Consider the following 12,912-nt stretch of genomic DNA (forward strand, 5'->3'; position numbering starts at 1 on the left):
TCTTTAGTTTAGAAAAAATTGGTCAAGACATCTTTTCTTGAATACTATAAAAAAAGTATTAGAGATAATATGTTTATAAAACTGTGATTTTTGTTGAACCCAAACACCTCAAAGTTTTAAAAATTGTGGTTCATAAGAAAACCATAATATTCTTCAAATCTATACCTGCTATTAAAAAGAGATGCTATTCTTGGTTTCGTCCTGTTTCATTTGGTCCCGTTTCAATTAATTTCACGTAAGCTATTTAGTTTCGTTATTTGCCACCCGTTTTAGCCCAACGGAGGAAGCTCATCTAACGGCGCACTGTGGGTCAGGTCCGAAGAAAAATAAAATTGCCGATGGAAAGATTCGATCTCATAATTTGCATACTGGCCACGCATAGTTTGTCCAATTGACCTAACTAGATATATGAGTGGATTTTTCTTTCTAACCTTTTTGCTAGTATTTCAAAAGAAACTAGCATAAGTCTTTGTAGCGGCATCTTTTATTTTACTTTTTATGTTTTATCTTTCCACTTTAAGTTTTTTTAGGGATACCTTTTCACTGCAAGTTGCCTGGCAAATTTACATTCATTTATTTTAATCAATTCTCATTCATTTATTTCAATCAATTCTTCATTGAAAACTTGCACCACTTTATCAGTCAATGTGTAGTAAGTTAAATACACTGCATTCAGTTCACTAATAAATGAGTATGGACAACATTTTACTACCTCTCTCAGTTTACAGAGCGTGCACATATTCCTAGGTCGTCAATTTGACCAACCTAATACAAGTCATATATAGAGTTTCTACTATCAAAAGGTATAATTTTTATGTTATATAGTTTATATTAGGGTGATAAAATTAACAACCTAGATATACGTGTAGGACTTGTAAACTGAAACAAAGGTAGTACTATTGACATATACACAAACTCGTGTATTATGAAGTCGCTGGCAATTCAAGAAAAAGTTACACCAATCCCAAAACTAATGACGAGCGGCTTAGATTCTGGTGGGTGTGGTCCCCGTGTGCTCCTCGTCTGCGTCCGAGCCTTTCCCACTATCTTCGAGCTTAAAAAAAAGGTGAATCTGTAAAATATGGAGTTCGAATTTTTGCGACTTCGTATTTGTGCATTCCAACTTGTAATTGCTTATTATGTTGAGCGCTTCGAAATGATTTTGATGCTGCAAATGTTGCTCACCTGCTAGAGTTGCTCTTACACCGTCAGTCTTTTGAGCTTTGTTATTTACCATTAAAATCCTCAAGAGCCGAGATGCCAGAAATAGATTAAACATGCTTTGGAGGGTGTGTCCTGGTGGTGCAGACAGGAGTACAGCAAAACGCAGGAGCATGTTCAGCATGGCTCAAACCCTTGATGGCTATAAAAACTACAGCAAAGATATCGCTGACATCAGGCACCAAAATCTGAAGATGATAACCCTGCATCTGCATCACCCACCACCAAGAAAGCCACAAAGCCAAGTCCAGGGACAGACAGCTACATACACTACCGAACTCTCTCAAAGTTCTAACACAACACATAACCTTGCTCGCAACCGTGCGTGCCGAGACCCAAAAGCTTGCCGCGCTACCAACACCGTGAAACGCAGTCAATAGCAGAGAAAAAAAACTGCTTCGATCAACAATAAGCCTATGCCGAGTTAGGATCAGGTTCGTCGGTGTCCATCTGCTCGGCTGCAGGCTGCTCCCACGCACCTCCCTCACTGGCCGGCTCACTAGCTTCAGTGGCACCATCTGGCTGCTGCTCTGGTGTTTGAGCCTCTGGTGGTGAAGTTTCGGCCGGGGGTGGTGTCTGTGGCTTCGGTGCTGGCTTTGGCTTTGTCATGATCGATTTGCAAAATCTGTAACAGTAGAAGGTTACAGATAGTTATTCCAGACACTAGACAACATGCCAGATAGTTGTTATGTTAGCAAAACTAACCTGTCAAGTGCTTCCGCCTTCTTCTTAATGTCGGAAACAAGGAGAGCAGGGTCAGCATGCTTTGGTAAAGCATTCTGCTGCTGTTTTTTCTCATGCAGCCAAGTCTCCGCTCCAGAGCACTCATTAACAACCTGTATGTAACAGATACAGGTTAGCAACTGAAAATTAACATTACCTCGATAAGTCTCTACAACAGGAACAATAATTGTTTGCCAGTGATTTGATATAATAACAACCATAACAGTGACCCGCAAAAAAAAACCATAACAGTGAATGGACTGTCCATGATGAGCATTTCTAATCCTCTGATAGGTGAGAGTGTTAATACCTTTTGTTTCTCCGATATGTCGATATGCTCAAACTTTGGGTCACTAGACAATGCAGCCTCCCTGAAACTGCGGATGCAGTACGCTAGTTGCTCAATAGCAGGACCTCTTTCTTCCCACTCTCTGTAGCGCGCCTCGATAGGGCCACCAACCTGAAGGAAAATAATGTTCAGCCCTCCAGAATCTCAGAATACAGAAGAAGGCTCTATCCATGTTACATGGTAAAGAAGGCATGCCTTTTTAAGTTCTTCCAGTTTTGCAACATAGACTCCCTTGGTCTCATCCTCGCCATCTTCGTACAGCCAATCCTCAACCTCCTGAAGCTTAGCCGTCAAAGTTACTTTGTCCTCCCATGTAACATAATCAGAGTACTTCTCATAAAGCTGAAAAACAAGAGATAACATCAGGTACAGCACACCGCTGCAGATTAATGGAACCTAACCAAAACATGCAATCCAACATACCTTGTTACGCATGTCATAAACATAGGCCTCCACGGAATTCTTTTTCTCTTTGGTTTCTTCCATAACTCTGTCTTGAAGAGCCATCTCATACTCCTTCTCAACAGCTTTCTCCAACTCAGCAGACCCCATTGCACCATACACCAATTCCGCAACTGGGACATTAGTTTTCTTGACTTCCTTTTTTGATGGCTCAGTCTAAATAAAATAAAATAATTTTATAAATTACATGCCCCACCCAAAAACTGAACAGTGCTTTCCCAAACGTATGCATGAATGAAACTAGAGCACTCACCTGTTCCTAGCAAGAACAAATCATGATTCCTTTGGTGTAAAAACCATATGGAACGTCTAAAAGATACCACTAGTTAACATTCTGAACCAGTATGAGGAGTTTTATTATTGGATAGATTAGAATTGGTGACTACCAAGTGAATGGTGAACCACTGATCCACTGTCAGCTTCACAAAAAAGCTGCAGTGGTAAGTAATTCCCGCTAACATAAGACAAATCCATACACCCTAGTGGTAAGCATAAATTTAAGCCACATAGAGCAATAGCTCTTCTCAACATGCTAAGAGCAAAAGACCATAATAATCCAAAACTTTGTCAATTACCTTGGCATCAGTATCCATAGGAGCAGATTTTTCCTCAGAATCTTGTGCCCCATCTCCAGTAGCACCCTCAGCAGTGTCTGTAGTACCTTTAGGCTCCTGCATATTGACATCAGTGGCATCTGTCTCCATTTTGTTAGCATCCTTTGGCACCTCACTTGTAGCTGAAACTGGAACTTCCACTTCCTCCTCCTCCAGCATCTGTGTAGAAAAGAAAGTGTACTAGCAACATCAGAGAGAAGTTATATGCTTTTCGAGAGAAAGGTGATAGGACATGGCATTGCAAGTTACCGTCGCTGATTCAAGAGAGACTATTCCATGAATGTTGAGACGAACTTTCACTTTCAGCTTTGCCTTCTCACCTTTGCTGGATTGGAAAGGGCCGATCTGCATAGGATTTGGCACAAAAATCAAATCAGCAACCATCAAAAACTGCTAAGTACTACCGTGTATAGGACATGGTATCTGCATAGGATGGAATAGATTTTAAGGTGGTCTAGCAGTTGAATGTGTATTGAATGACTTCTGAAAAGGTTTATTATGTTACCTACCGTGTATGTGCTAATTTTTTGTGTTACTTGCGAATCTTCCGTTTCGACATTCAGAACATCCACTGCAAATGTATTGGACCTATAGAAGGTCAGAGCTTTGACGCTCGGGATAGGGTTCCCCTTTGGAAATACCACTGTTTGTTGGGGCTCATTGTTCTGGGAATCTGGTTTCCATGATAAAGCGATTGAAAAAGGAAAACCTTCATTAACCTGCAAAATATCAAGCCAATATGATAGTTAGAGGTACATGGTGCATTAAAAATGAATTTCATGTTATAAGTTACAACACGTCGCTTTTAGGAAGTCACGGGATATAACACCATGCTCACGCAGATTGTATCTGCCACACCCATATGTGCAGCGAAATTTAACTAAAAACAACAGGACGGTGCCTTAAAAGAACTCAAAGCCATCAAAGAAGTTATTCAAAACTTGCAACGTTCATGTAAAGCTAGCATCTGTCACACCAATGAAGCCATCTTAAAGCCATATTTATTTATAAATTGCAAAATGCAGTCTAACACTTAGGTGCTAGGTGGAAGGCAGACTCGGTTTGGGCCTAGAAGATCCTACAAGTGAACATTATTCTGCTTAAACTGCAATATATCAACATAACAGTTTCTGCTACACAGGTGTCAAGTGAAAACAATAGGAGATGAAGATATCGAAGGTTGAAGACACCTACATAATAATAAATTGAAGAAAGCAAATGAAAGCTGTTCTAAGGCCTCCTTTGGTTTGGAGGAATTTCATAGAAATTTTAGAGGATAGGATTCTTATAGGATTTTTTCCTTTAGAGGATTGGTTCATAGGAATAGATTCCTATTCCTACATAGGATTGGTTCCTATCCTCCACATTTCATAGGAAAATAAAAATGAGCCTAGACTCAATGGAAAAAATCCTTTGGTGTCAACCAAATGACATCTCGTTTCCTATTCCTACTCATAGGATTTGAGATACATGCCATCTCATTTCCTACAAAATTCCTATTCCTATGATAATCCTATCCTATGAACCAAAAGAGGCCTAAATTTCTGAAGAACATCATCAACTTAAAGAACGAACTATCTGTAGGTTATAATAATGATTAAAATGCTAGACTGGGAATAAAAAAAGAAACAGATGACCAGAGGCCAAACATAAGAAGACAAGTTTGTACCTGGAACTCCCGCACTTTGAACGTGGGACTAAGTATAGCACACTGAAGAGCGCATCCCCGGGCAACACATTCACTTGCATTCATAGTTCTCCGAGGTTCCTTTCCAAAGAATTCAGTGATAATCCTAATTATAGCAGGGACACGAGAACCTGATCCAACAACCTCAACAAAGTGCACACTTTCAGTTGTCAAGCCAGCTTCGGCCAAGGCCTTCTCCAGCGGCCCTTTCACACGTTCTAGTACTGGGGCACTGATTTGTTCAAATTCATCCCTCTTGATGAAGCCTCGCACATCCTTCTCATCCATCAAGCACTCAATATTCATCGGTGCCTCCGGATTGGCGCTCAGCATCTTCTTGAGCTTCTCACAGGCCACACGCAACCTAATGCACGCGCGGGCATTCTGGTAGACATCAATCTTATACTCCTCTTTAAATTTTGCCGCAAAGTGCTTAAACAGGGCTTCATCAAAGTCTCTTCCACCAAGAGACCGGTCATATGCGTGGGACAGCATCTTCAGCTGCCCCTTCTTGTACCCGACAATGCTTACCTGCATGCTGGCATGCCCGACATCAACAAATGCGACGTTCAGCTGATCATTCTCAGGGAGATCGTTCTTATAGATGCCATATGCCAATGCAGTAGCAGTGGTCTCATGGAACAGACGCAACGGCCGGAGACCAGCGATAGTGGCAGCATCAAGAACAGACCTACGCTGCAGGTCAGTGAAATACACCGGTATACCAATGCAGCAATCAACAACAGCGGACTTCAGGTTATCCTCAGCAATGGCCTTCAGATTAGACAGCACCATGGCAAGCAGCTGCGTGGGGGTGAAAGCATGCTCCTCCCCCAGATACCGGGCGTGCACGAGTGGGAACCCGTCGGGGCCCTCCGAGACACGGAAAGGGAATGACTGCAGATCGCGCTGCAGTTCAGGATCAGCAAACTTGCGGCCCAGCAAGCGCTTGATCTGTGAGATGGAGTTCTTTGGGTTCATGGTGGAGTTGGCAGCGCCTGCAGTGCCGATGAAGCGCTGCTTGTCACCAAAGCAGACGATGGCAGGGGTCTCCCGTTTGGATTCCTCATTGAGAACCACGTCGATGCCACGCTGCCGTGCCACCCCCACAATGCAGCTCTCGTTGCCCAAATCAAACCCAACCACGCTCATCTTCGACGCGCCCTTTGCAGCTCCCGGCTACCGCTGGGTCACACGATCAGATCGCAGCCTACACCTGCACAGGGCGAGATCCACCGGTCAAATACCTTGATAAATCTCGGCATATAAACCTCAAATCTACCGACTCCATGCGCCAAACCGCGAGAACACGTCAAATTTGATCCGAAACGACGCAAACTCCGATCTAAACCCTCAAAGGCATAACCCTACGGCCCTAAAACCGCGGCACAAACATCACGAACTGATTGATCTGCTAATAAAGGTGAAGCGCACCTCTCACCTTCGAACAAAATCACAGAATGTTGAAAAGGAGACGTGCTACGGGAACGCGGAGATCGATATCGACGACGACGAGGCGGCCTCGGTGGCGGCGAGAAATCGCGGAAGGAAAGCGTCGGAGGTCGGATTGGATCGTACCGGCGGTGTGCGAAGTCGTGGGTGCTCCTTGAAATTTCGCTTCCGGCAGACGAGGCGAAGACAGGGCAGCTCTTTTCCCTTGGCGAATACGAGGCGCCGAGGCGGTGGTATATGCGGCGCCGTAGTGGTGGTGCCGCTGTGGTCGCGGGTGTTCTTCTCCCTTTGAGAGTGCTCCTGAATGTTCTGGAAGGTGGAAACTGGAAACCCTTACAGTTGGACGATCATGGGCCGCTACTCTCATGGGCCGCGTGAACGGGCACCGGACCGCGTAGTAGATGCGAGAAGCTTTGGGACCTCAGTGTATTTTACTCTTGCAAAAAAATGACGAGATCACTAATTAGATTAAGGTGCCTCAAAAAATAATTATTAATTAAGTTATTAAAAAATAATTACATTAAGGGGTACTACCTTCGTCTGGATTTATTAGTCCTCATTGTATTTTAGGTGAAAGTTTGACCACATATTTGACTAGCAGAATGTTAATGCGTGTCATGAAAAAATATATTTTTGGACTCATATTTTAAAGTAGTTTCCAATGATATTATTTTTACTACGTAGTATAACTTATACTATATTAGTTAAAATTATGTTCAAAATATGACCCAAAATACGAGAGGATTACTAATCAGGATGGAGGTAGTACCTTACAAACGTCATCCTCATTTTCTCTTGTGCTGACAAGCAGCGCACAGCGTCGAGGTTTTTCTTCTTTTTTTAGACTCGTTTTTCAAATTGTTTTATCTCCTGAATTGGGTGTTCAAAACCGTTTTCACCGTTGGATTTTTCACGTCAAGGTCTTCAAAACTAGATTCATGTTAATAAGTTTCAACAAACCTTTTTTTCATCAAAAACCAAACAAAAGGGCATCTAAAAAAACCTAAAAATACAAAACTGAAAGAAAGAAAGAAAAAACCCAGAAAAATAAGACTGAAAATTGGGGAAAACAGACATAGAGTCGTCCTCTTTCATTTTTTAGGAAGCAGAGGCTGTGATTTTCTGTTTTCAGGAAGCACAACAACACTTCTCGTGGAAGCACATGTTGTGCTTCTCCCTTTTGGGGGGAAGCGTAATTGTGCTTTTCCATTTCGGAAAGCACATTTGTGCTTCTTGCGGGAGCGGAGTTGTGTTTTCTTTATTTTCAGGAAGCACAAGCTGTGTGTCGTGGATATAATAGTGACAATATTACATGAGTGTGTATGTAGAGGCAATCACTACTGGAATCAGAGAATTTGTCATCAACCATCCGTTGTGCAAAAACAGACGGCAAAGCAGCTATTTACCGTAACTTACAGTGTTGGGCAGGTTTGCCATCAGCGGCTGACGGCAAAGACCTTTGTTGGTCTATGAAGCAATGCAGATGGGAATACACACAAGTAATTATACAAGTCCAGACCTCATCGGTGGAGGTGCTCATATGTGGTGCTCTTGCTTTTGGCGTAGGTTACGCTCTGAGAGAGTTCAACCCTCAGCCTGGTGTCCTCCTCCCTGCTTATATAGAGTGAGTTAGGTGGGGTGTCATCACAAGATGGTAATAAATGGTGTTGATGGTCTCGAGCACGACCGATTGTTCATGGTTGTTACTAGTAGTAACTATTGTATTTAACTAGATGATATTGTCGTTGGGTAATGACAACATTGCTGGCATCATGGAGATCTGAAGGAAATATGCCCTAGAGGCAATAATAAAGTTATTATTTATTTCCTTATATCATGGTAAATGTTTATTATTCATGCTAGAATTGTATTAACCGGAAACATGATACATGTGTGAATACATAGACAAACAGAGTGTCACTAGTATGCCTCTACTTGACTAGCTCTTTAATCAAAGATGGTTATGTTTCCTAGCCATAGACAAAGAGTTGTCATTCGATTAACGGAATCACATCATTAGGAGAATGATGTGATTGACTTGACCCATTCCGTTAGCTTAGCACTTGATCGTTTAGTTTGTTGCTATTGCTTTCTTCGTGACTTATACATGTTCCTATGACTATGAGATTATGCAACTCCCGTTTACCGGAGGAACACTTTGTGTGCTACCAAACGTCACAACGTAAATGGGTGATTATAAAGGTGCTCTACAGGTGTCTCCGAAGGTACTTGTTGGGTTGGCGTATTTCAAGATTAGGATTTGTCACTCCGATTGTCGGAGAGGTATCCCTGGGCCCTCTCGGTAATGCACATCACTTAAGCCTTGCAAGCATTGCAACTAATGAGTTAGTTGCGGGATGATGTATTACGGAACGAGTAAAGAGACTTGCTGGTAATGAGATTGAACTAGGTATTGAGATACCGACGATCGAATCTCGGGCAAGTAACATACCGATGACAAAGGGAACAACGTATGTTGTTATGCAGTCTGGCCGATAAAGATCTTCGTAGAATATGTGGGAGCCAATATGAGCATCCAGGTTCCGCTATTAGTTATTGACCGGAGACGTGTCTTGGTCATGTCTACATCGTTCTCGAACACGTAGGGTCCGCACGCTTAATGTTTCGATGACAGTTATATTATGAGTTGATATGTTTTGATGTACCGAAGATTGTTCGGAGTCCCGGATGTTCTCACGGACATGACGAGGAGTCTCGAAATGGCCGAGACATGAAGATTGATATATTGGAAGCTTATATTTGGATATCGGAAGTGTTCCGGATGAAATCAGGATTTTACCGGAGTACCGGAGGGGTTACCGGAACCCCCGGGGGGTTAATGGGCCATAGTGGGCCTTAGTGGAGAAGAGGAGAGGCGGACAGGGTAAGGGCCGCGTGCCCCTCCCCCCTAGTCTGAATAGGACAAGGAGAGGAGGGCGGCGCCCCCCCCCCTTCCTTCTTCTCCTCCACCTCTTTCCCCCTCTTCTCCTAATCCAACAAGGAAAAGGGAGGGAGTCCTACTCCCGGTGGGAGTAGGACTCCTCCTGGCGCGCCCCTCCTGGCCGGCCGCACCTTCCCCCTTGCTCCTTTATATACGGGGGCAGGGGGCACCCTAGAGACACAACAATTGATCTGTTGATCTTTTAGCCGTGTGCGGTGCCCCCCTCCACCATGGTCCACCTCGATAATACTGTAGCGGTGCTTAGGCGAAGCCCTACATCGGTAGAACATCATCATTGTCACCATGCCGTCGTGCTGACGAAACTCTCCCTCAACACTCGGCTGGATCGGAGTTCGAGGGACATCATCAGGCTGAACGTGTGCTGAACTCGGAGGTGTCGTGTGTTTGGTACTTGATCGGTCGGATCGTGAAGACGTACGACTACATCAACCGCGTTGTGCTAACGCTTCCACTTTCGGTCTACGAGGGTACGTGGACACACTCTCCCCTCTCGTTGCTATACATCACCATGATCTTGCGTGTGCGTAGGAAATTTTTGAAATTACTACGTTCCCCAACAATGGCATCCGAGCCTGGTTTCATGCGTAGATGTTATATGCACGAGTAGAACACAAGTGAGTTGTGGGTGATACAAGTCATACTGCTTACCGGCATGTCATACTTTGGTTCGGCGGTATTGTTGGATGAAGCGGTCCGGACCGACATTACGTGTACACTTACGCGAGACTGGTTCTACCGACGTGCTTTGCACACAGGTGGCTGGCGGGTGTCAGTTTCTCCAACTTTAGTTGAATCGAGTGTGGCTACGCCCGATCCTTGAGAAGGTTAAAACATCACTAACTTGACAAACTATCGTCGTGGTTTTGATGCGTAGGTAAGAACAGTTCTTGCTAAGCCCAGTAGCAGCCACGTAAAACTTGCAACAACAAAGTAGAGGATGTCTAACTTGTTTTTGCAGGGCATGTTGTGATGTGATATGGTCAAGACATGATGCTAAATTTTATTGTATGAGATGATCATGTTTTGTAACCGAGTTATCGGCAACTGGCAGGAGCCATATGGTTGTCGCTTTATTGTATGCAATGCAATCGCCCTGTAATGCTTTACTTTATCACTAAGCGGTAGCGATAGTCGTAGAAGCATAAGATTGGCGAGACGACAACGATGCTAAGATTGAAATCAAGGTGTCGCGCCGGTGACGATGGTGATCATGACGGTGCTTCAGAGATGGAGATCACAAGCACAAGATGATGATGGCCATATCATATCACTTATATTAATTGCATGTGATGTTTATCTTTTATGCATGTTATCTTGCTTTGATTGACGGTAGCATTATAAGATGATCTCTCACTAAATTTCAAGATAAAAGTGTTCTCCCTGAGTATGCACCATTGCCAATGTTCGTTGTGCCCAGACACCACGTGATGGTCGGGTGTGATAAGCTCTACGTCCATCTACAACAGGTGCAAGCCAATTTTGCACACGCAGAATACTCAGGTTAAACTTGACAAGCCTAACATATGCAGATATGGCCTCGGAACACTGAGACCGAAAGGTTGAGCGTGAATCATATGGTAGATATGATCAACATAGTGATGTTCACCATTGAAAGCTACTCCATTTCACGTGATGATCGGTTATGGTTTAGTTGATTTGGATAACGTGATCACTTAGATGATTAGAGGGATGTCTATCTAAGTGGGAGTTCTTAAGTATTTTGATTAATTGAACTTTAATTTATCATGAACTTAGTCCTGGTAGTATTAGCATATCTATGTTGTAGATCAATAGCTCGTGTTTAGCTCCCCCGTTTTATTTTTGACATGTTCCTAGAGAAAACTAAGTTGAAAGATGTTAGTAGCAATGATGCGGATTGGATCCATGATCTGAGGATTATCCTCATTGTTGCACAGAAGAATTATGTCCGTGATGCACCGCTAGGTGACAGACCTATTGCAGGAGCAGATGCAGACGTTATGAACGTTTGGCTAGCTCAATATGATGACTACTTGATAGTTTAGTGCACCATGCTTAACAGCTTAGAATCGGGACTTCAAAGAGGTTTTGAACGTGATGGATCATATGAGATGTTCCAGGAGTTGAAGTTAATATTTCAAGCAAATACCCGAGTTGAGAGATATGAAGTCTCCAACAAGTTCTATAGCTAAAAGATGGAGGAGAATAGCTCAAGCAGTGAGCATGTGTTCACATTGTCTGGGTACTACAATCGCTTGAATTAAGTGGGAGTTAATCTTCCAGATAAAATAGTGATTGACATAATTCTCTAGTCACCATCACCAAGTTAGTAGAACTTCGTGATGAACTATAGTATGCAAGTGATGACGAAAACGATTCCCGAGCTTTTCATGATGATGAAATCGATGAAGGTAGAAATCAAGAAAGAGCATCAAGTGTTGATGATTAAAAAGACCACTAGTTTCAAGAAAAGGGCAAAGGCAAGAAGGGGAACTTCAAGAAGAATGGCAAGCAAGTTGCTACTCAAGTGAAGAAGCCCAAGTCTGGACCTAAGCCTGAGACTAAGTGCTTCTACTGCAAGGGACTAGTCATTGGAAGCGGAACTGCCCCAAGTATTTGGTGGATAAGAAGGATGGCAAAGTGAACAAAGGTATATTTGATATACATGTTATTGATGAGTACTTTACTAGTGTTTATAGTAACCTCGCGGTATTTGATACTAGTTCAGTTGCTAAGAGTAGTAACTCGAAACGGGAGTTGCAGAATGAACAGAAACTAGTTAAGGGTGAAGTGACGATGTGTGTTGGAAGCAGTTCCAAGATTGATATGATCATCATCGCACACTCCCTATACTTTCAGGATTAGTGTTGAACCTAAATAAATGTTATTTGGTGTCTACGTTGAGCATGAATATGATTTGATCATGTTTATTGCAATACGGTTATTCATTTAAGTTAGACAACAATTGTTGTTCTGTTTACATGAATAAAACCTTCTATGGTCATACACACCAACGAAAATGGTTTGTTGGATCTCAATCGTAGTAATACACATATTCATAATATTGAAGCCAAAAGATGCAAAGTTAATAATGATAGTGCAACTTATTTGTGGCACTGCTATTTAGGTCATATTGGTGTAAAGCGCATGAAGAAACTCCATGCTGATGGGATTTTGGAATCACTTGATGCTTGCGAACCATGCCATATGGGCAAGATGACTAAAACTCCGTTCTCCGAAAACAATGAAGCAAGCAACTGACTTTTTGGAAATAATACATACTGATGTATGCAATCCGATGAGTGTTGAGGCTCGCGGCGAGTATCATTATTTTTGACCTTCACAGATGATTTGAGTAAATATGGGTATATCTACTTGATGAAACATAAGTCTGAAACATTTGAAAAGTTCATATAATTCCAGAGTGAAGTGGAAAATCATCATAACAAGAAAATAAAGTTTC

General features: G+C 42.7%; 1 protein-coding gene across 1 annotated transcript; it reads right to left on the reverse strand.

Moving 5' to 3' along the window:
- Positions 1–1,258: 1,258 nt before the first annotated feature.
- LOC119365241 (heat shock 70 kDa protein 15-like) lies at positions 1,259–6,805 on the reverse strand. The gene is made up of 10 exons (XM_037630857.1): positions 6,635–6,805; positions 5,039–6,272; positions 3,879–4,088; positions 3,619–3,714; positions 3,331–3,528; positions 2,717–2,911; positions 2,489–2,635; positions 2,255–2,404; positions 1,927–2,057; positions 1,259–1,846 (listed from the first exon to the last, which is right to left on the reverse strand). The coding sequence occupies exons 2-10, from the start codon at positions 6,206–6,208 to the stop codon at positions 1,636–1,638; spliced, it is 2,508 nt and encodes an 835-aa protein (XP_037486754.1). The 5' UTR covers positions 6,209–6,272; positions 6,635–6,805; the 3' UTR covers positions 1,259–1,635.
- Positions 6,806–12,912: the final 6,107 nt, after the last annotated feature.

Source organism: Triticum dicoccoides, chromosome 1A (assembly GCF_002162155.2).
Source record: "Triticum dicoccoides isolate Atlit2015 ecotype Zavitan chromosome 1A, WEW_v2.0, whole genome shotgun sequence".
NCBI classification, from domain to species: Eukaryota; Viridiplantae; Streptophyta; class Magnoliopsida; order Poales; family Poaceae; genus Triticum; species Triticum dicoccoides.

Coding starts and splice junctions, on each gene's coding strand:
- LOC119365241 (XM_037630857.1), bottom strand. CDS start 6,208: ATGAGCGTGGTTGGGTTTGATTTGGGCAACGAGAGCTGCATTGTGGGG. Junction 2,058..2,254: donor ACATATCGGAGAAACAAAAG/GTATTAACACTC, acceptor TGTTACATACAG/GTTGTTAATGAGTGCTCTGG. Junction 1,847..1,926: donor AAGGCGGAAGCACTTGACAG/GTTAGTTTTGCT, acceptor CTACTGTTACAG/ATTTTGCAAATCGATCATGA.